Below are 21,186 nucleotides of genomic sequence, written 5' to 3'. Positions count from 1 at the left end.
GCGTAAATTTCATGCACTTAAATTTTTTTTTTTCGACATAAACTGCCAAGAAACATGGCAATGGCAACGATTTCAAGCATTTTCAAGCAATTGACACAAAATTCAAGCATTTTTTCTCCTTGAAAAGACACAATCAAAACACAAGCATTTTGAAGAAAAAAAACAACCATTAAATTTAAGACTCCTCAAGGATTTCAAGCACCCGTACAAACCCCGTGTATAATAATTGTAAGACAAAATTCAGGTTTCTACTTCCTTGGGAAACGTTACTCCCCCCGGTGATAAACCCGGGTACTTTTTGAACGATGAGGGCCAATCGGTGGAGATAGATGACATGCTTTCTTGGATTTTTTTGCAGCAACGAAATTCTTGCCAACTGAGGAACAGCCAATCACAGTGCGCATAGCCAACTCGATACACAATTTTCAACTTTAAAATGGTCCAGCGGTGTGCATGGAGTACATGCAAATATGACACGAGGTATCCTGGGAGGCTGGGCGATGGGGGGCATTTTTTACCTTTTCCCTGGCCACATTGAAATCGAGTCGAGCGCAGCACCAACTCAACATGAATGAAGTTCGTAAGGATGTCTGCATCTGTTTTAAGGTAAATGTTTAGCTTAAGACAGAAATGAAATGTTGGCAATGTTATGCTGAACGATTTAAGGTAAATACTAACGAAGAGGCACTCCAGGTAGTCCACAGGTGGTAAAAAGGCTTGTCCTGAGGAAATATTCAGCTTAGACTAAGATTAGCTGAAGGATTCCATAAATATAAGGCACCAATGCATCTTTGAGGTATTTTTGGTGACTTTGAGATGAAATGTGATGTTAAAGGGCACAATCTTCAATCTTTGTCCCGGTGAGTAAAGGGGGCAGGGCTTTGCCAGGGCTCCATCGGAGCAGGTAAGTCACGTGAGGAAGAACACCTTGACATAAAACGCTAAGGACGCTATCTTGGCTCATGCCGGCAAGCGTTATTCACGCGGAAAGAAGAAATGCAATGGCAAAGTGAAGCCACCAGAGAGAAGTGTCAGCATCATTTTTAAGCAGAATTGTTTTATTATTTCCATTAATTTGTAGTCCATCAAGTCAGACTGCTGAGGGACACGACAACAATTTCAAGCATTTACAAGCACTTTCCAGACCTGGAAAACACAACATTAAAAGTCAAGCATTTGAGGATTCCAAGCACCCGTACGAACCCTGTCACCTTGGACTTTATTCTCATCATAACTGGATTTTCTCCTGAAAGGTTAGCGAAAAAGGGACAAAGCGTCCTCGTCTCTTGGTGCAAATATTAAGCGAGATTGAGCGTGAGCTATTCTTTTCGCGGATTGGAAATTAATCAGCGCACTTGTCGTTGACTCTAAGGCCGTTATGGCGGCTTTCATAAGAAGCTTTACGAACGAGGCTGCCTTTATTAAAAGGATATGACATCTACCTGCCCTCTCAAATGCTAAGCTAAATATTCCCTGAATCGCAACGTGTCTCAAAGAGCTTGTACAGACTATGACGACAGCATCCCCTGATCTAAAACAAACATGAAAGCAAGGAAAAACTCAAAAACCTCAGATCAAGTCATGTTTGAGACGCCCTTAATCACAAGGAGTTGCAAAGGGCTGCACGGACTACAGACTATTATGACACCATCCCCTGATCTAAAACCGACATGAGGGCAAGGAAAAACTCAAAAACCTCAAGTCAAGTCATGTTTATTTGTGACGTCCTTAATCAGAAAGGGCTGCACAGACCACAGACTATTATGACACCGTCCCCTGATCTAAAACTGACATGAGGGCAAGGGAAACCTCAAAAACTTCAAGTCAAGTCATGTTCATTTGTATAGCCCTTAATCAGAAGGAGTCTCAAAGGGCTGCACAGACTATTATGACACCTTCCCTTGATCTAAAACCGACATGAGGGCATGGAAAAACTCAAAACCGCAACATAAGGAAAATAAGAAACCTTGAGAAGGGACCGCATATGAGGTCATCCCCCTTCCAGGATGACCAGGCTGCAACAGATGTTGCAATAACAAATAATACACAGGTATTGTCAACATAAAATAAAGGTTATTCATATGCTATCGAATAGAAGTTTGTTCTAAGCTTAGATTTAAACAGTTCCACTGAGGTTGCAGATCCAATCGCAGGGGGAAGAGCGCTCCACAGCACCGGGGCCCGAATGGAGAACGCTCTCGAACCTGCGGATTTCTTCTTGGCTCTTGGCAAAAGGTTAAGAGACATCCATCTTTTTATCTCAATGAGGCAGGTCTCCAAAATGGAATGACGATGGACCCATGTGGAAGAGGCTAAAACCGCGGGCAAAAGTTCCTTAAAACAAGGACGGTATTTATGAACAAAATCAGGACAAACAGGTGGGCACAAAACTCCTAGCAAAATGCGCAAAACAAGAACCAGAAACCGAAGAATGCAAGTAGAAGAGTAACAGACAAACCAGACGTGGGGATGAAAATGGCATAGATGATGACAGAAAAACTCAAAATGACCCGACAAAGTTGGTTCAGGATGTTAGGGCACAGGTGTGTGACGATTTGACACACCTGTACCCAGTTCAAAATGCGAGTTGGGGCCCTCTGGTGGTAGGAGGTATGCCAGACCTTAACATTACACTTGCGAATAAGATCAATAGAAGCGTATAAATGCTGAAAAGAAGAGGACCAATTACTGAGCCTAACACAATGCGTTCCATCCGAGAAGCAGGATCTGAACCATAAGAGGGCAATTCCTGAGAGACCAATCCATTTTTCCAACCGTTCTAGTAAGATATCATGGTCCACAGGGTCAAAGGCAGCACTAAGGTCCAGCAGCAGTAACCGTGATGAAGCGCCAGAGTCCATTGTCAGGATAAAATACTTGGTTAGCCCCGAATCCGGTTTGACCCAGGGCTTTTTGGTCCTGGTTGGCTTGTTTAAGTCTAGGTTTAATGACAAAGGACCTAAAAGCCGCTGGAACAACACCTGAGGACAGCGATATGTTGATAATTCCTCAAAGGGAAGGTCCAAGGACCCTAGAAGGATATTCCATTAAAGAAAATGTGCATTGCTTTCTAACCGATTTGATCAAGGATTTAAGTAAAAACAGATTTATTGATGGTCGCTAGCTTGGTTTCCATGGTTATCATGTTTTTGCTTCTCTCTTTAGCATAAGTGCAATTCTTGGCAGCCCCTAACCAAAAACATGGTCGAAATCTCCATTTGTCTGACTAGAAGTTTAGAAGGCACATTTATGCGCGGGAGATTAATGATGGCTTAATTTTTGTTTAGCATTGCACTTGTCCCTGAGGGGGTGATGATGCTTCATGGGACAATGCCATACAAACTGATGCCAGCTTAAGTCACTCACAAACAGCATAGCGTGAAAAATGGCCACAATTTCAAGCCATTACGAGCACGTCACCCAACATTCAAGCACTTTTCTGTCATCAAAAATACAACATTAAATTAAAGCTTTTTCAAGGACTCTCAAGCACCTGAACAAACCCTGTCGATTCCCACACAAAAAAATTCGAAACAAATCTTTAATGTCCCCTGGTCGAAATGTAAAAAAGGAAAGTAATGACATTTTGTTTATTTATGTGATAAATTTTTGTGTTTGGGTCCGTGCGGGAGATTGATTCTTCTTCTTGGCCAGCGACGCGTTTCTATGTGCGCCGAGGATTTTTTTGCATTTGTAATTTGGAGCGCCCTCAAATCTCCCTCGCGCTTAATCCGAGCCGGCCCCCTGACAATCACAATTGCTCGATGGTGTCAGAACGTGGCGCCTATTCCCTTGTGCCATTATAAGCGCACAAAACACGATTTTCATGTGGTTCTTGGAGCTTTAAAATCGAAGAGAAGAAAGTGAAGGAAACCCCCGCCTGCTTTTCTTTAGCGATACAAATTCGGATGATGATCGTTGGAGGCCCCAGCCTCCAATATAAAAGTTAAAGGGACAGCGTGTTGCTGTATTCTGGCGTGCCAACCGAAACCCGGAGCTACCCGGCTTCAGCGCTGTTGGGACAGACACAAAAGCCTGCGGGAAGCGGAGAGGAGAAGGAAAACTATCTACGTGAACACGAGGTGGTGTAACCCTAGGCACAAAGATTTCCATCTGCTGCAGGGAGGTCCAACTTTTGGCCTAGCGTGTGACGTCATCCACTCCGCTGTTGCTAAACTATAACACAGCATCCCAAGGGCATCCTGTTAATCTGTTACTAAACAACAAAAAGATACTGCTGGAAGTGTGTATTTCCCTACGGGGATGAATAAAGTATCCATTTATCTATCTATCTATCTATCTATCTATCTATCTATCTATCTATCAGACCCACGTCGTCCCTTCGGGCTGTGCCAGACCCCGTGAGCCAAGGCCTGGCCACCAGGCGCGTGCCAGTGAACCCTATCTCCAGATTCATTTCAATATTAAGAAAAAACATATGAACTATCGTGTAAAGATGCATATTTTTGGCGGTGGGGAATCCAGCATTTATTTGACATCCTGATTTAGAGGTTCCGCCATCTTGTTGCCAAAGCAAAAAACTTTTTTTTTTTTTTTTTTGCACATCGTTTTCCATCCATCCATCCATTATCCGCACTGCTTATCCTCAATAGGGTCGCAGGGGTGCTGGAGCCCATCCCAGCTCTCTTCGGGCAGTGGGCAGGGGACACCCTCAACTGGGACAGACAGTTCGCTCGTTAATTTGGACCAGCCAATTAACCTGACATGCATCTTTTTCTGAATGTGGGAGGAAACCGGAGTGCCCGGAGGAAACCCACGCAAGCACGCGGAGAGCATGCAAACTCCACACAGGAGGTTCCATCTCATGACCTCAGAACTGTGCCACACACGCGCTAACCACTGCGCCGCCGTGCTGCCTCACATCGTTTTCATTTCAAGTTTTTTCACAAAAAGAGGGAAACATTTTATCTCATTTTATTTGTGTTCCTTAATTCTCCTTTATGTCTCATTGATACTTCTTTCCTTTCGAGCTTTTTTGTCTTTTACTTTTCATTTTTTCCCCCTGCGTTCTGGTTACTTTGAGTCTCTGTAGTTTGTATTCTTCCTTGTGCTTCTTAGCCCTCGTTTTCGGTTGCACAACACCGCACACGTTTAGCGGTTAACCATGACACCAGAGGCGTGTTCAGGAGAGTGATCAGACATGTAGTCTCTTGATAATCGCTTGCCGCGCACTGCTGAACGTTTTGTAATCGCTCGCTGTGATTGCCTTACTGATCCAAAATGGCCGACGACAGTACAATGGATTTCGTTCTACAGCTTGCTTTGAGCGAGTTGGCTGATATGAGCGACAGTTCGCATATTGACACAGTTAAGGTTATCCTAAACGCAGTGGAAGGGTCATACCTGTCTTGCATTGTTCACAAACATTACCAGGCAATGTAAGACGATATATTACATCGCCAACAGCACTCGTCAGGGTGAGATCCTCCATCTTCTGCACTGTCGACGCCATGTTGGAAATCAAAGTAAGCGGTCTTTCTCCCGTGATTACTCGGGCACGCGAGCGCTCAATAATCACTGGCCGTTCAGAAGCTAGCGATAGCTCGCGATAGCAATCACTCACTCTCCTGAACACGCCTCTGTTAAGGTACAGACGGGAAGCATTTATCATGGATATTCGACTGAAAATTGGGGAAAAAATTGAAATTTCCGATTAAAAGTATTTGATGCGGGCTCCTGTGTGGCGTTTGCATGTTCTCCCTGTGCTTGCGTGTGTTTCCTCCCACATTCCAAAAACATACATGTCAGGTTGATTGGCCGGTCCAAATTGTCCCTAGGTGTGAATGAGCGAGTGAGTTGTCTGTCCCTGTGTCCCCTGCCCACCGCTGAAGATAGCTGAGATGGGCTCCAGCACACCCGTGGCCCTATTGAGGATAAGCAGTGTAGGTAATGGATGGATGTATGGATACGATTTGATGCGGTCATTTCAGGTCAATTCTTATTTATTCCAAGATGTTGTTTTCCCTCTTATCTTAGATAAAGCCAGATTATAATCCCGTGATCCCTCCCAAGAGAAAAGAAAGGAAAGGAAAATCATTTAAATCTTCCCTTCTTCTTTTAATTTGATAACTAATCCTTCCTTCCATCTCGGCTCCTGGATTCTTTTCAATCGCCTTCTCAAGATGACGCTTTAATCCGCCTTAATCTGAGATTTGTCTTCTTGAGAAAACGGTGCCCCCGGGCGGGGGCGGCGTCACGAATTTCTGGCACGCGACACAAAAGCCGGTTGGGCAAAGGGGGGATAGCCACGGAATTTTTATTGGAACGTTTCGGACAAGGACGTTTTTGGGAAATATGGAGTCCCGAAGACATGCAGCACTTTTACAGGAAAGGAAGAAAAGACGGGAGACAAAAGACGGACGGCAATGTCCGTCCTCCCGATTGTGTGTCGTCATGCACGTTCGCGAAAAGTTTACCCTGGAAAACATCTGGATTCCATCAAATCAAACACGTACAAAACTACAAACAGGCTACCGTGCGCTCTGGTATCATATCCTACATATCAGTTATAAGTTAGTTTCACTTTTTGTTTTGTATTTGTTTTTATGTCATTCATCTGAAATAAACTCATTTGTTTTTAAACCAAACCGATTTTTGTATTTTTAATTTTCTTACTTTGTATTTTAATGTAATAAATATATTTTAAATTATATTTTTAATTATTTTATCGAATATTTCGATTTTTATGCATTTATATTTTAGATGTATTAGATATGTATATATGTTGCTCTTTTAAAATGATGAAGTTTTGTTTTTTACTTAATTACATTAACGTCTTTTATAATTGCGTTTTAATGATTCTATTCGTTCTTATTTGTATTCATTTATAATACAATATATATATATATATATATATATATATATATATATATATATATATATATATATATATATATATATATATATATTTTACTTATTTTTAAATAATGCATTTTTTTATTTTCGTTTATCTTTAGTATTTATTTATTAGGGTAAAATTTGTTTTAATTAATAGTTTCAGGTCTTTTGCATCAACTATTTTTATTTTTATCAACGTATTTTAAAAAAAAAATCTTTTTGATTAAATTGTGTTTTAAGTAAGTTTGACTTCTTGTAATTTAAATTGAATTCATATTTAAAAAAAAAGAATTTAAAATGTATGTTTAAATTGTTCAAGTTTTAATTTACCGTAATTGTATTTATTTAACAAAAATATGTATTTATTATTTGAATCATTTAATATATATATATATATATATATATATATATATATATATATATATATATATATATATATATATATATATATATATATATATATGATTTGTATACTAATCCATACAGAGGACTGTCTCATAAAACGAGAAGATTGTGAAAAAGTGGTTGATTTTTAGTCATGCAATTTAAAATGTCTTCCTTTTTCGGACTGATTACGAATAATAAATAAATACCATGTGCATAAGACTCGTCGTAGGATTTAGCGCAGGGGCCTCCAAGGTGCTGCCCCCTAAGGACAGTTGGGGTGTACAGCGACCTGTTTGCAAAAGAGCTCATGAGACCTTTTTTAGTGCTACGGTGGATGGTTTGGATCCCTTAAGCAGAGGCAGCATTTCCTGTGGTGTCTCTTGGGCAAGTACAGCCCGGTGGAGTCGATTTAAGTCTACTTCACTCTTGTTTACTCTTTCTTTCTCTCCGTCTCTCACTTTTTCTCATTCTCTCGCTCTTTCCTGCTTTTTCCCCCCCCCTCGTTCTCCTGTTTCTCTCCCTCTATCTTTTACTCTTCTTTCATACTTTCTTCCTCTCTCTCTCTCTCTCTCTCTGTTTTTCTCTCTTGTACGCCTTTTCTCGCTCTTTCTCTCTTGCCTTTTTCTCACCCTCTTTGTCTTTCTATTTTTCTTTCACTCCTTCCTTTTTCTCCCTTTTTTCTCTCTCTCTCTCATTCTCCCTTCTCTCCTCCTCTAGCTTTCTTTCCCCCCACTTTTTTTCTTTACTTCATTCTCTCACTAACTCTTTCTATTTCCAATAATTAAGCCGTAATAACATAGTATAAACATAGTAATAACAAGGTAAGTTATGAATGGGGGGGCACCCTTTGTAGTAACCAGTAGTAAAACGTATCCCTCGGCTTGGAGACCCCTGCCTGGGACGATATCTGTACATCGGTTGTGGACTTTGACACTGACTCTTTGAAACCGCACAAGAAAAATGGTTTTCCTTCACCCGCTGCCGTTTTTCCTCACCGCCGTTGAGGAAAATTCCAGACGGACAGAGTCTCTTTTCGTTTTTTTTTTTTCTTTTTTTTTTTAGAGAATCTGGGTTTTTTGTCTCAGTGATCGCTGCCTTCTTCATCGCTGTCCTTCATGGAGACGCCCTGCATCCCTCCTTCCCTGACGGAGGCGGTGGCCTCCTCCAAGGTCAGACGGTTCCGCACCGTTTCGTACATCTTCGAGTTCAGCGTGGAGTCCAGCACTCCCTGCAGGCGGAAGTCGCGGTACTTTTTCTAAAAATCAAACGAAAAAACAAAACAGAAAGAAATTGAATGAGGCTCACTGTTGACCTATGGCTAAGCCCCGCCCTCAAACGCGACGAGAAAATCCCAGCGCGCGTACAAAACCCGATACCCTCGGACATTATGAATTTCGAGTCTCGAACCCGTGACCTCCCAGTCTCGGTACGGGCGCCCGACCCGATGACCCCAGCCAACTTTCCCCACAGCGCGGGCCTGACAGGAAGTGACTGAACTACCCAATGGACTCGTCTCAACTGCGTGTCTGAAATGGGTCGGCCTATGGTCGACCGATCACTTTGAACTTGACTGAGACCCCTCCTCTTGACCAATAAAAAGCTCTCGAACCATGCAGCCCCTCCCTCAAGGTGCAGGGCCACAAACGTTTTCTTCCGGTTGCCAAGACGTGGCTCCCGAACCCAACCTCGGTCATCAAGGGAACAAAATGGACAATACAATTGCTGGTTTTTGGGTAGCCATTAAGCTTAACATGCATTTTTAGCTCAGGAAGTAGTCTGAGCTCGTCTTGGGATCAAGAGGTCGCAGGTTTAATTCCCGGCTCCTCTGTACGATCCGAAATGTCCTAGGGCAAGACACTGAACACCTTATTTTTTTAAGGTCCCCGGAGTTCCTTGCCATGGTGTGCCATCTTGGGACTTTCAGTAACCAGTATGACAGGGTGTACTACAAATTGAACACACCTGTTCAAATTGATTCCCGGGTCCTCTGGAAGTGTCGGGCAAGACACTGAACACCTTATGCCCCCCATAGGCTATTGGTGTTTGAGTGCGTGTGAGAATGGGTAAAGTGTAAAGTACATTAGCTCAGGAGGTAAAGCGCTCGTCTCGGGATCAAGAGGTCGCAGGTTCGATTCCCGGCTTCTCTGTGTTATATTTCTAAGTGTCCTTGGGCAAGACACTAAATCCCTAATGACCCCAATAAGCAGGTAGGCGCCTTGCATGGCTGACCCCCTATTGGTGTGTGTATGTGCGAATGGGTAAGTGTGAAACACATTGTAAAGCGCTTTGGGAGGTCTTCATTGACTTGAAAAGCGCTATAGAAATGCAGACCATTTAACATTTGTGAGGAACATTTCTCAGAATTCTGTGTTACTCTAAGAAATTACAACGTTGCCATCTTAACTCCACTCCCCTTTTCCCCCACACAGTTTCTCCTTTCTTAATTCGAAACGCAATTTTCACTCGTCTTTGTTCTTTTGTTTGATCCAATTTTCCCTGTCATGTATATAAAACATAGTTTGTTACAATCAAACCACGTGCGTTATTTATTCGCCGTGTCGCAATCATTTTCCTTCTGGACTGGCCTGTGTGGCGCCAGCTGCAGCTTGTTGACAGATTGGCTCCCTGTCAGTATTTAAACTCTGTCTTGTCAGTTCCCTTTTGTCGGTCTTTCTGCAAATCTCTGTTTTTACATGGCAAGCCCTTTTTCGCCTGTCCCGTTTTTTGCTCCCGTCTGTTCTCTCGTCCCGAATAACGATCCGTTTTTTATCTCGACCACTCTCCTCTCCTGGCTTTCGACTTGTTTCCGACCCCGACCACGTTTTTGCTCTTCTATCCCGGCGACTGACCCATTTTTTTCCGTTCCCGACACCGCCATGGCTCACCACGGAAGTCCCACTTCCGCGTTCAGAGCAACCTGCGACCACCGGATCATGTGTGCAATCCTTTCCCTTCTTCCCAATAAAACTGTGAAAAACGTTACGTGAGTGGGTCCTGTTTCCGTTCTGGTCTTGACAGATCCATTATCCATATCAATGAACTGCAAATTTGATCCTTCATAACTCAAAATAAAATATGTTTAGAGTGTTGCTTCTTTCATGATAAACGCTAGACACAATATGACGCTATGTCTGATTCATTGGGGTGGGAAACTGTGAGCGCCACCTGCTGGGTGGAACAGTCAATTTAAAGCAATTTTCTCGACGCGACCGAGCGGGTCCACGTCCTCCACTTTATAGGACACCCTGGGTGTAGTGCACCATAGGGGGCGCACCATTTGAAGATAAAATGTACTATTGAAAACGTGAAAATACGGTAAGCATTTTTTGCTAATAATCGTTGGGAACCGATATTTTGGTCATTTTCCCATTTTGGAGTAGAAGAACCTGGACCACCTTGACAATCCTGATGAGGATCTTCAACTGGTGGACGTGAAGCTGCAGGTCCATGCGGTCCGTCAACCACGTTCCCAGAAGGTTCATGCTGCTCGTGTACCATTGCTGGAAAACAAAAACCAGGCGGATGAAGAAAAGTGAAAAGGCCATCTCGGGAGAAGGAGAGAGAATTTTATTTTTTAATATATTATTTATATTATTATATATATCTTTTAAATATTTCAAATTTTGCCTTATCAGGGTGAAAGGGCTTCTTACGGGCAAACATGGATAAGAGACATAAAAAGGAGAAAATATGAGATAAAAAGACAATGAGACAATAGAGAACAAAATATAAAGGAAAATAAGGAAAATGGAAAAAATAAAATAAAAAAATCGGAGACCTGTGCTTGCTCATTTGGCGCCAACTGCCTTGGTCTTTGATTGGCTCCCTGTCACTATTTAAATCCATGTCTATCTTCCGTGGCGAGCGATGGCGGTGACGGGAAAAACGGGTCAGTCACCGGTACAGGAGAGCAAAAAACGTGGTCGGGACCAGCAACCAGTCGAAAGCCAGGAGAGGAGAGTAGACGTGGTCAAGATCAAAAAATGGGTCGAACCCGGGAAACAGATGGGAGCAGAAACAGGAGGGAGACAGGTCTGAAAAAGCTTGCCTAGCGTAAACTGAGGTTCGCAGACGGACTGACAACAGGTGACAGCAAGGATTGGGTTTAAATAGGGACAGGGAGCCAATCAGAGTCCGAGGCAGTTGGCGCCAAATGAGCATTGGTGATCACGACAGAGACAGGAGAAAAAATGGGAGGGAAAAAAAGCGAAGCAGAAAGAAACAAATACAAACAAAAATTGACAAAGGTAAAAATGAAGAGAAAGGTAAGAAAAAAAGAGCTAAAAAGGTAAAACATTGAAGGAAAAATTAAGAAAATCAAGGAAAAAATAAAAAGGGGGGAAAGGCCCAAAACAAATCAATAAGGAAGAAAAAAGAAGTAAAACAAACGCCCCAAAAAAAGAAAAAATGTAAAATAGACAAAAGGAAAATATGGATTCAAAATAGAAAAAATGCAAACAAAGTAGCCATCCTTAATAACTTCATTGCACACATTCGGTATGAATAGAACTGATTTGTAAGATTCCAAATTCTTCAGATTTCTTGATATTTCTTCAAATGTCTTCCGTTATTTGCCATCAAGTACAGAAGCTGAATTTGGATTTCTGAGGACATTCTCGCTCCCGGTGGCGCTTTCAACCTTGAATCCCCATTTATAGACGATGGAACCAGGTTTCTCGGAGGCTTGCAGATGTGTATCCGTGGGGCCCGGCCCCCGGCCTTGGCCCCGCCTGTCGCAGAGTGTAATTGATGTACAATAATGAGGGCGGCTTGATAAGCACTCATGATCCTAATGCAAGGCGACGGACTGGACTCTCCGGGTCACGGAGGAACTCCGCTCCCGATCACTCGCAAGTAGAATTTGGCCCCGAGATGTTAAGCTGCGATTTGCTGTATCGAGCATTTGGCATTGCAGCATTTTGGTCGTTTTTTGCGTTTTGGTGTCACTGAAGTAAGCTTTTCTCAACTAAGCGAGTCAGGACCCAAACATGGATCACATGCCCCTTTTTAGTGGGTCTTACTTTTATATAACGCTATCAAAAAGAAACCTCTGCTTGGAAAATTCCGGTCTACTTGTGACTCCAAGAGCTAGCTAGCTAGATAGCTAGATAGATAGATACTTTATTCATCCCCGTAGGGAAATTCACACTTCCAGCAGTCTACCCCGTTGTTTATTAACAGATTAACATGATGCCCTAGGGGTGCTTGTAGTGGAGTGGACGACGTCACGCTAGTCCAAAAGTTCGACATCCCTGCGGCAGATGGAAATATTTTCTTTGTGAAAATCCAGGGATACCCCATCAAGAAGAAATCTGCAAGCTCAAGATTGTTCTCCATGCACTGCCTTGCCCCCTGATCTGCCACCTTAGCAGAAGTGTTTCAATCTCAACAAAGGACGCTTTTTTTATTCCAAAACTTATGCCAACTTCCTGTTTACTATTTCCTGCCCTTTCTGACCGCCCGGTTGGGGGCAAAATGGGGGAGAAGGACAAAGCGCAACGAGTCAGCAGACAATCACCTGGACCCGAAGCATGTCATCATCGACCAGAGAGGGACCACATCTTATTTGATTGAGATTGCTATGGTTTTATTTCCTTTGTCTACTCATAATAATGGGTCCCAAGAAAGCTTGGTATTTTGAGAAGGAAAGGTGGAAAACAGTGGCAACAAAGATGGCGTCAAAATACCAAAAAGGTGGAGGAGTATCTGCCAGCAAAGCGCTGCTTTTATTTTTTAATGAAATAAGTATACCTTTTTTAAAATTTTAATTTAATTTTTACATTAGAATTTAGTTTGTTTTGTTTCCTGTAAAATAAATAATTGTGTTTAATACAGGAATAGGGCCCCAAGGTTAATTTGAATTTTTAAAATGGAAACTTAGCTAGATGGCTTGGTAAATAGCTAAAAAGGAAGGAAGATCGCTAGCTTCAAAGCTAAAAAGGTATCCAGATAGCTAGCTAAAAAAACTGCACGTTTCTGCTCATTCGAATGATAGAATCTATACATTGGAATTTAGTTTGTTGTGTTTCCTGTAAAATAAATAATTGTGTTTAATACGTGAATATATCCTCATTCTATTCTTTGGATTGTACACTCTTCCACTGAGAACACCACTGCTCCCTAGTGTAGTGGAGGTGCAATTGCACTCAATTAAAAAAAAAGGTCGAGCGAAGGCAATGCGGCGCGATTATTTTTGTCGGGCGAACGAAACAAACGACCCTCGGTCGGAGAGCCCGAAAGAGCATCGGGCGGCGGCGAGGTCACGTCAAAGGGAAATGAAACGTGAGCAGCAATGGCGGAAATCTCGTCGGCGACGGCCGCCTCCTCCCTCCCCGGCGTGGCAAAGCACTCGCCAAGACGCAGGACGGCAGCCGGCCCGTGATCTCGCCTAACCCCCCTGTCGAGAGGCCAGCCTCGGAGGCGAAGCCTTGCTCGCTAGCAGGCTGCTCGCTCTCCCTCGTTGGCCACGCTGGGCTTCTGGCAACGGCCATTTTGCTTGACTCCCGGTGTGGAAAGTGGCTGAGGTGGCGCCTTTTCTCGGCGTTTGTGCTCGAGACTTTTGACTAGTTTTCGGGGCCAACGGCAGGCGAAGAAAATCGCCACGGCCTAGAAAAGCCTGGACGTCCACGGGAACGACGGGTACACAATTTGTCACTAGCTTCTTCTTTCTCGTCATGATTCGTCTACAGGGTTCATCCACCTTTTCATGACCAACTTCAAGCATTTTTTCAAAGACTTTCAAAGGCGATTTCTCCTCTAGAATTCACCCGAAACCCCAATCCAAGACGTACCCAAATTCAATTAAATGCTGTACTTGAACCCTTTGGAGAATATGGACGATTTTGCTCTCTTTAGAGAGGGAACACTCAACGTTTTGTCCTAACTGAAATAGGTGCTACTAATATTGGGTCATCTAAGTTGGAACACACAAAAATAGAAGGTTTATATTCTTGCCCTATAATCACATGCCAGCAGATAGATGAGAGAGAGAGAGAGAGAGAGAGAGAGAGAGAGAATGATAGAGAGATATATTTATAGAGAGAGATGTATATAGAGAGATATATAGAGATATAGAGGGAGAGAGATATAGAGATATATATTATATTACATATATATATATATATATATATATATATATATATATATATATATATATATATATATATATTTATATATATATATATATGTATATATACACAGCATCCGGAAAGTATTCACAGCGCTTCACTTTTTCCACATTTTGTTATGTTACAGCCTCATTCCAAATTGTATTAATTTAAATCTCTTATCTCAAAATCTACACAAAATACTCCAATGTGAAAAGGTTTTTTTTTTTTTTTTTTTTTTGCTTTTTTTGAATTTATTAAAAATAGAAAACTAAGAAATCACATTTACATAAGTATTCACAGCCTTTGCTTAATACTTTGTTGATCCACCTTTGGCAGCAAATACAGCCTCAAGTCTTTTTGAATATGATCCCACAAGTTTAGCACACCTATCTTTAGGCAGTTTTGCCCATTCTTCTTTGCAATAAGTTTCAAGCTCAATCAGGTTGGATGGGAGACGTTTGTGCACAGCCATTTTCAGATCTCTCCAGAGATGTTCGATCGGATTCAAGTCTGGACTCTGGCTGGGCCACTCCAGGACATTCACGGAGTTGTTCTGAAGCCAATCTTTTGAGATCTTGGCTGTGTGCTTTGGGTCGTTGTCCTGCTGAAGAATGAACCTTCGCCCCAGCCTGAGGTCAAGAGCGCTCTCGAGCAGATTTTCATCCAGGATATCTATATATTGCTGCATTCATTTTTCCTTCTATCCAGACTAGTCTGCCAGTTCTTGCTGTTGAAAAACATCCCCACAGCATGATGCAGCCACCACCATGCTTCACTGTAGGGATGGTATTGGCCTGGTGATGAGCGGTGCCTGGTTTCCTCCAAACATGGCGCCTGGCATTCACACCAAAGAGTTCAATCTTTGTCTCATCAGACCAGATAATTTTGTTTCTCATGGTCTGAGAGTCATTCAGGTGCTTTTTGGCAAATTCCAGACGGGCTTCCATGTTCCTTTTAGTAAGGAGTGGCTTTCGTCTGGCCACTCTACCATACAGGCCTGATTGGTGGATTGCGGCAGAGATGGTTGTCCTTCTGGAAGGCTCTCCTCTCTCCACAGAGGAACGCTGGAGCTCTGACAGAGTGACCATCGGGTTCTTGGTCACCTCCCTGACTAAGGCCCTTCTTCCCCGATCGCTCAGTTTAGAAGGCCGGCCAGCTCTAGGAAGAGTCCTGGTGGTTCCAAATGTCTTCCATTTACGAATAATGGAGGCCACTGTGCTCATTGGGACCTTCAAAGCAGCAGAATTTTTTTTGTATCCTTCCCCAGATTTGTGCCTCAAGACAATCCTGTCTCGCAGATCTACAGACAGTTCTTTTGACTTCATGCTTGGTGTTTGTGCTCTGACATGCACACTCAACTGTGGGACCTTATATAGACAGGTGTGTGCCTTTCCAAATCATGTCCAGTCAACTGAATTTACTGCAGGTGGACTCAAATTAAGCTGTAGAAAGATCTCAAGGATGATCAGTGGAAAAAAGATGCACCTGAGCTCAATTTTGAGCTTCATGGCAAAGGCTGTGAATACTTATGTAAATGTGATTTCTTAGTTTTATATATGAGAGAGACAGAGAGAGAGATATAGAGAGGCAGAGAGGTAGAGACAGAGGACAGAGGACAGGGGGAGAGAGAGAGAGAGAGAGAGAGAGAGAGAGAGAGAGAGAGAGAGAGAGAGAGAGAGAGAGAGAGAGAGAGAGAGAGAGGACAGAGACAGAGACGGATAGATAGTTAGATAGTTTATTCATCCCAGTAGGGAAATTCACACTTCCAGGTCAGTTGCGTGTAAAATAATACACGCAACTGTATTTGCCATCGAAGGCAGCCGCTCATTTAAGATGCGTCAATGGGAAGCTTGCCTAACCATGACAAAAAGATGAATGTCATTTAATTTCTTGCACCTCGACCCCTAAACAAACAAGACGTTGTTTCTCCGTCAAGCTCATTGTCGTAATTTGTCCTCGAACCCTGGCCTAAACATTGTAAAGAGTGAACCGGGTTTGAACGCCGTTTGCCGTTTAATTACACGTGGGGCAACAATTACAAAAGTTCACTACAGCCCCCTCTTATCCTCCAAAAACGTGCAATGAGAACCACACACAGGGTAGGATATTGAGATCATACTCCTATTTTATTCCTGCAGTCAAAATGATTAAAATTGGATGATTTAGCCAAATTTTCCACTGCACAACTGCTACTTAAGGTCAACAAAAACATAGTGCCAGAAAACATCCGTTAATGATTCATTCAGAAAAGGGAAATTATAACTTGAGGGGCTGTCGTCAATTCATAATACCAAAGGTGAGAACCACCAGGAAAAGTATGTGTGTGCTTGTGTGCGGAGTCAAACTTTGGAACAATTTACAAGACGAGATCAAACAATGTCCAACTATTCACTGGTTCAAATTTAAATACAAAAAAAAAACATTACTGGCGGAATACAGAGATGAGGAAAATGGGGTATGAGTGATACGAGAGATTGGGAATAGTGCGTCTACAACTATGGTTAACTTTGTGTTATTGTTGCTGTTGTTATATCATAACTGTCATGATTAATATTATTACAATTCTTGTTATATCATTGGTGTATTTAATAGGGAAGATGAACGGGTAGGGAATATAAGCATTTGCTTCTTGATACCCCTTTTCGAACATATTATGTAACATTATTTTGTTGTTGAGTTATTGTTTTTGTTCTGTTTTCATTTTAATGTTCGAATAAAGTTTTCATTCATTCATTCAAAAAAAGACTGTTATAGCTTTCTTCCACCTTCGGAATATTGCCAAGATTCGACCGATGATGTCAAAATCAGATGCCGAGATTATGATTGATGCCTCTATTACTCCTCGTCTCAATGACGTATTACTCTCTGGTCCCCCTGCTCTCTAACATCAAAAGTTTTTAAATTATTTTGAGAAGCGAGAACAAATATTGTAAACGTTCGACTTGAAGTGAGCTAGGAATGCATTTCGTCCGGCACGGCAGCAAAGCAGACAGCCGAGCATGCGAGCCTCTTAAGGGCGATGTTAGCATCTTTTTGTGCGCGCAGAGATGCTAAAGGGTGCCAACGGAAGGGATGATTTCTTTGACTCGCTTTTAGGGCGCGCGGCAGCAGGGGGCTAGCGTCTCGCTAACAGGCGAAACGCGCGTAATGTGACTCTGAATACTAATGTCTTAACCCGACGGGGCCCTAAACGTGTTTCGTCACCTCGCGCGGAAAATGCTACCTTGACACAAGCGACGGGCACGCTCACACTGCTACATCTGCGAGGCGCTCGGTGCGACCTCCTGCCCCCATCTGACATTCGGGGCCCGGACCGGCTTAGCGCTACGCCGAACGTTCGCACCCGGGCCCTAAGATGCCACTTGGTGGGGGGCCAGACAGGATGGCGTTCCAAAAACCACGCGCCTTCGCCCGCCTCCGACTCAGCTTCCAACTCTTTGCATGCCATTGACACGTCAGGTGACGGCGGGGCCAAGCGAGGCGAGGCGGGGCGAAGTGGGGCTTGCGGGACCACGTGCCCTCCAAGATGCCCGCGTGCCACATTCTCGCCACGCGGGAACGTACGAATCGAGGCCGGATATCGCAAATCCCCAAATTGATTCAGCCCAAAAAACAGGGGTTCCCCTGGCAACGGTGTGGCTTAAGTGTCCCGTCAATGCAGAAGTTATTCCAGAAGCGGCTCTTTCAACTCAACTCATAAGAAGAGCCAGCTCTTTTGGCTCCCGGTCGGCTTTTCAGATCGTTTTCATTGCTTTAATCCGTATGAAAGGATTTTATAAATTTGACTATAAAGGATTTTATACGATTGGCTACAAGTTACATATATTCAGTTTAACTGACTGTGCCTTTATTCAATGAGCAGGGAAAGTTCAGGGCAGGCACAAGTGGTGGAAGATGTTGTTTACAGGAACGGGACGTACTGCTGATAGCAAATCAGCACACCCAGACGTTGTTGACGCAAAACGGCCCGGTGTTGTTTTGGGAAGCCAGACATCAAGGCGCTGTGTTGTGAGAATGATGGGCGCAAACAATTCCTTGGCACGCCCATGGGAGGAGCCGAGACACCATCTTGCGGGGGAGACGTGGGTCAATAAGAGAAAGCTAAAGGACTTCAGAAGAAGGCTTCCCACAGACGCCAACATCACTTCGGCCGTCTTCGATGGAGTACACTTAGTTAAAATGTTAGGAAAATAAATCGCCCCCTGTGTGAAATGTCGGATTTCCTGATCATTTTTCTCTCAAGAAACGAGCACGCATAAATTGTTGGATGAATATAGGTTGCGTTTGGTTAATGGAGTCAGAAAACTAATTCTAACAATTTGGTAAACGGTACATTTTGATAATTAATTCCCATCAGTATATTAACAGTTGTTATGTAACATGATGCACAAAATGACTTTAAAAGGAACAAACGGAGAAGAAAAAAAAAGATAAGAGGGAAAAAAGAGAAAAGAAAAAAATCAGAAACAAATAGGAGTAAATAGAAAGAAAGAAGTAAAAAGCTTAAAAAAAGGAAAAAAAGAATGTAACAAATAGAAGTAAAAATAAAATAGAAAAGAAAAGAATAAAAAAGAGGTAAAAAAAAAAGGGATTAAGGAAAAGAGTAGAAAAAACAGCAGGGAAAAGGAGAAAAAGTCCAGAAAAAGAGAGGAAAAAGAAGGTCATTTGGGAGTCTCTTTAATTTGGCTTGTCCATCCATTATCTGCACCGCTTATTCTCAGTAGGGTCGCGGGGGTGCTGGAGCCCATACCTGCTATCCCCAGGCAGTGGGCAGGGGACACCCTGAACTGGTTGCCAGCCAGTCGCAGGGCACACAGGGACAGACAGTTCGCTCACTCATTCACATCTAGGGGTAATTACCCACTCCCTCATTCACACCTAGGGGCAATTTGGACCGGCCAATTCACCTAACATGCATGTTTTTGGAATGTGGGAGGAAACACACACAAGCACGGGGAGAACATGCAAACTCCACACAGGAGGTTCAATCTCATGACATATTATGTAACATGATGCACAAAATGACTTCAAAAGGAACAAACGGAGAAGAAAATAAAGACAACAGTGAAAAGGGAGAAAAGAAAAAAAATCAGAAACAAATAAGAGTAAAAAGAAAAAAATAAGTAAAAAAAGCTTGAAAGAAAGGAAAAAAGAATGTAACAAATACAAGTAAAATGAAAATAGAAAACAAAAGAATAAAAATAGAAATAAAAAAGAGTAGAACAAAGAGCAAGGAAAAAGTAGAAAAAGTCCAGAAAAAGACGGTTATTTGGGAGTCTCTTTAATTGGTCTTGTGTTGCATTTAAATCATCTTGTTGCCAACACTGTACTTCTATTATATACAGTTCTGTATTTTGCAACCAAATAATGTCAGTATTAAACAACAAGATACTAAAAAATAGAAGTGACATCTAAGGGACGTGCAACCTCCCGAATAGTACAATCAGTCTGTTGGTCCAAATGTCAACAAATCATTTAGCATTGCTGTAAATCTCAGGGTTTTGGCCACGTTTGATCCATCTTTGGGAATGATGTTGCTCACAGTTATTCCAAATGACCCTCACAGAATTTTTGTTAATGGAAGATTACGGGGAACATCCATAGCCCTTCAGAGTACTCATAGCTTGGAGATAGAATAGTACTAGAGCAATTTTTATTACATAACTTCATGCTAAGCCAATTGTCAAATATTCAGGCCGGGTTCAGTACATTTCTATGTATCTACCGTGGTCATATCCTTCGAGAGGGGTCACCGACAGAGAGAGAATGAAAAGAAAAAGGAAAGAAGTAACAGAAAAACGCCAAAAAATTGACCATGGCCAACCCAAATGCCCAAACAAGTTAAGCAACTCAGCACCTGAGTTGGCAATGCTTTCATCTCTCCAGATGAACAAGACACACGAAAGCGGCCATGTCACTCAGGTCAGAGTGACACAACAAACTCTGAGCCAGACAGTTTTCACTGGTTTACCCCTCCTGCAGCAAGGTTCAGTACATAGGTGGACACAATTTTAATTACAGTTTACAGACAAGGTGTCACACCAGCAGACCCCGTTTTGTCTGTAAATCGCCAAATAATCCATTATGTCGAAGGTCACCAAACAATCCATGTTCATTGTTGAGACACCTTGTGATGAAAAGCCACAAAACACACTTTAAACACCCAGAAGTTCTAGCAAAGTATCTAGAGCCAGGGTCTCAAACTCATTTAACGAGGGGGCCGCCGGAGCTGGTGTTTGGATAAAACCTCTAGTAAAATTTTCCACTGTTCTCAAATATATATATTTACAACACAATCTTCTGTTCAACAGCATGGCCCAACAGATTTCACTGGTTTACCCCTGCCGCAGCATGGTTCAGTACATAACATAGACGACACAATTTCAACTACAGTTTACAGTCAAGGTGTCACACCAGCAAACCCCGTTTTGGCTGTAAATCACTAAATAATACTTTATATGGACGTTCATTTAACAAAGAGGTTCACAGTTGAGACACTTTATGATGAAAAGCCATAGAACAAAACTTAAACAAAACAAATGTTTTACCCAGAAGTTATTGCAAATCACCTAAGTAAATACATTGGTGTCCACGTTTATATTGTTTTGTGAAACCATTGTTTAGGACAAAAATGACATTCAAAATGAGCCTCAACACTAATTTTAAGTGGTATATTGATATTGTTTTGGGACACAGTTGTGATCTGGCAACTACCTCCAAAGTTTTTTTCCTGGAGGCCTGAACGTCACCCGATGTTTTTTATCAAACGAGCGAGTTACTGCGTACGAGCTACTGCCGCCCGTCAACTTGCTGGTATGCTCCATTGGCAATT

The 21,186-nt window shown here is 42.5% G+C and overlaps 1 protein-coding gene across 6 annotated transcripts in view; it reads right to left on the bottom strand.

Annotated features, from left to right (window-relative positions):
• Nucleotides 1–7,248: 7,248 nt before the first annotated feature.
• cadpsa (Ca2+-dependent activator protein for secretion a) overlaps nt 7,249–21,186 on the bottom strand; it is a 164,950-nt gene continuing 151,012 nt past the window's right edge. For all 6 annotated transcript variants that reach the window (XM_088337707.1, XM_088337708.1, XM_088337710.1 and 3 more), the window contains 2 exons: nt 10,641–10,745; nt 7,249–8,500 (listed from right to left, as the gene is read on the bottom strand). In XM_088337707.1, coding sequence (XP_088193833.1) covers nt 8,327–8,500; nt 10,641–10,745 — 279 coding nt within the window. In that variant the 3' untranslated portion in view covers nt 7,249–8,326. The remainder of the gene's footprint in view (nt 8,501–10,640; nt 10,746–21,186) is intronic.

The sequence above is a fragment of the Urocampus carinirostris genome, chromosome 6, assembly GCF_059441175.1.
Source record: "Urocampus carinirostris isolate Australia breed hairy pipefish chromosome 6, RoL_Ucar_1.0, whole genome shotgun sequence".
Lineage (NCBI taxonomy): Eukaryota > Metazoa > Chordata > Actinopteri > Syngnathiformes > Syngnathidae > Urocampus > Urocampus carinirostris.
This window is presented reverse-complemented; position numbering and strand designations above follow the sequence as displayed.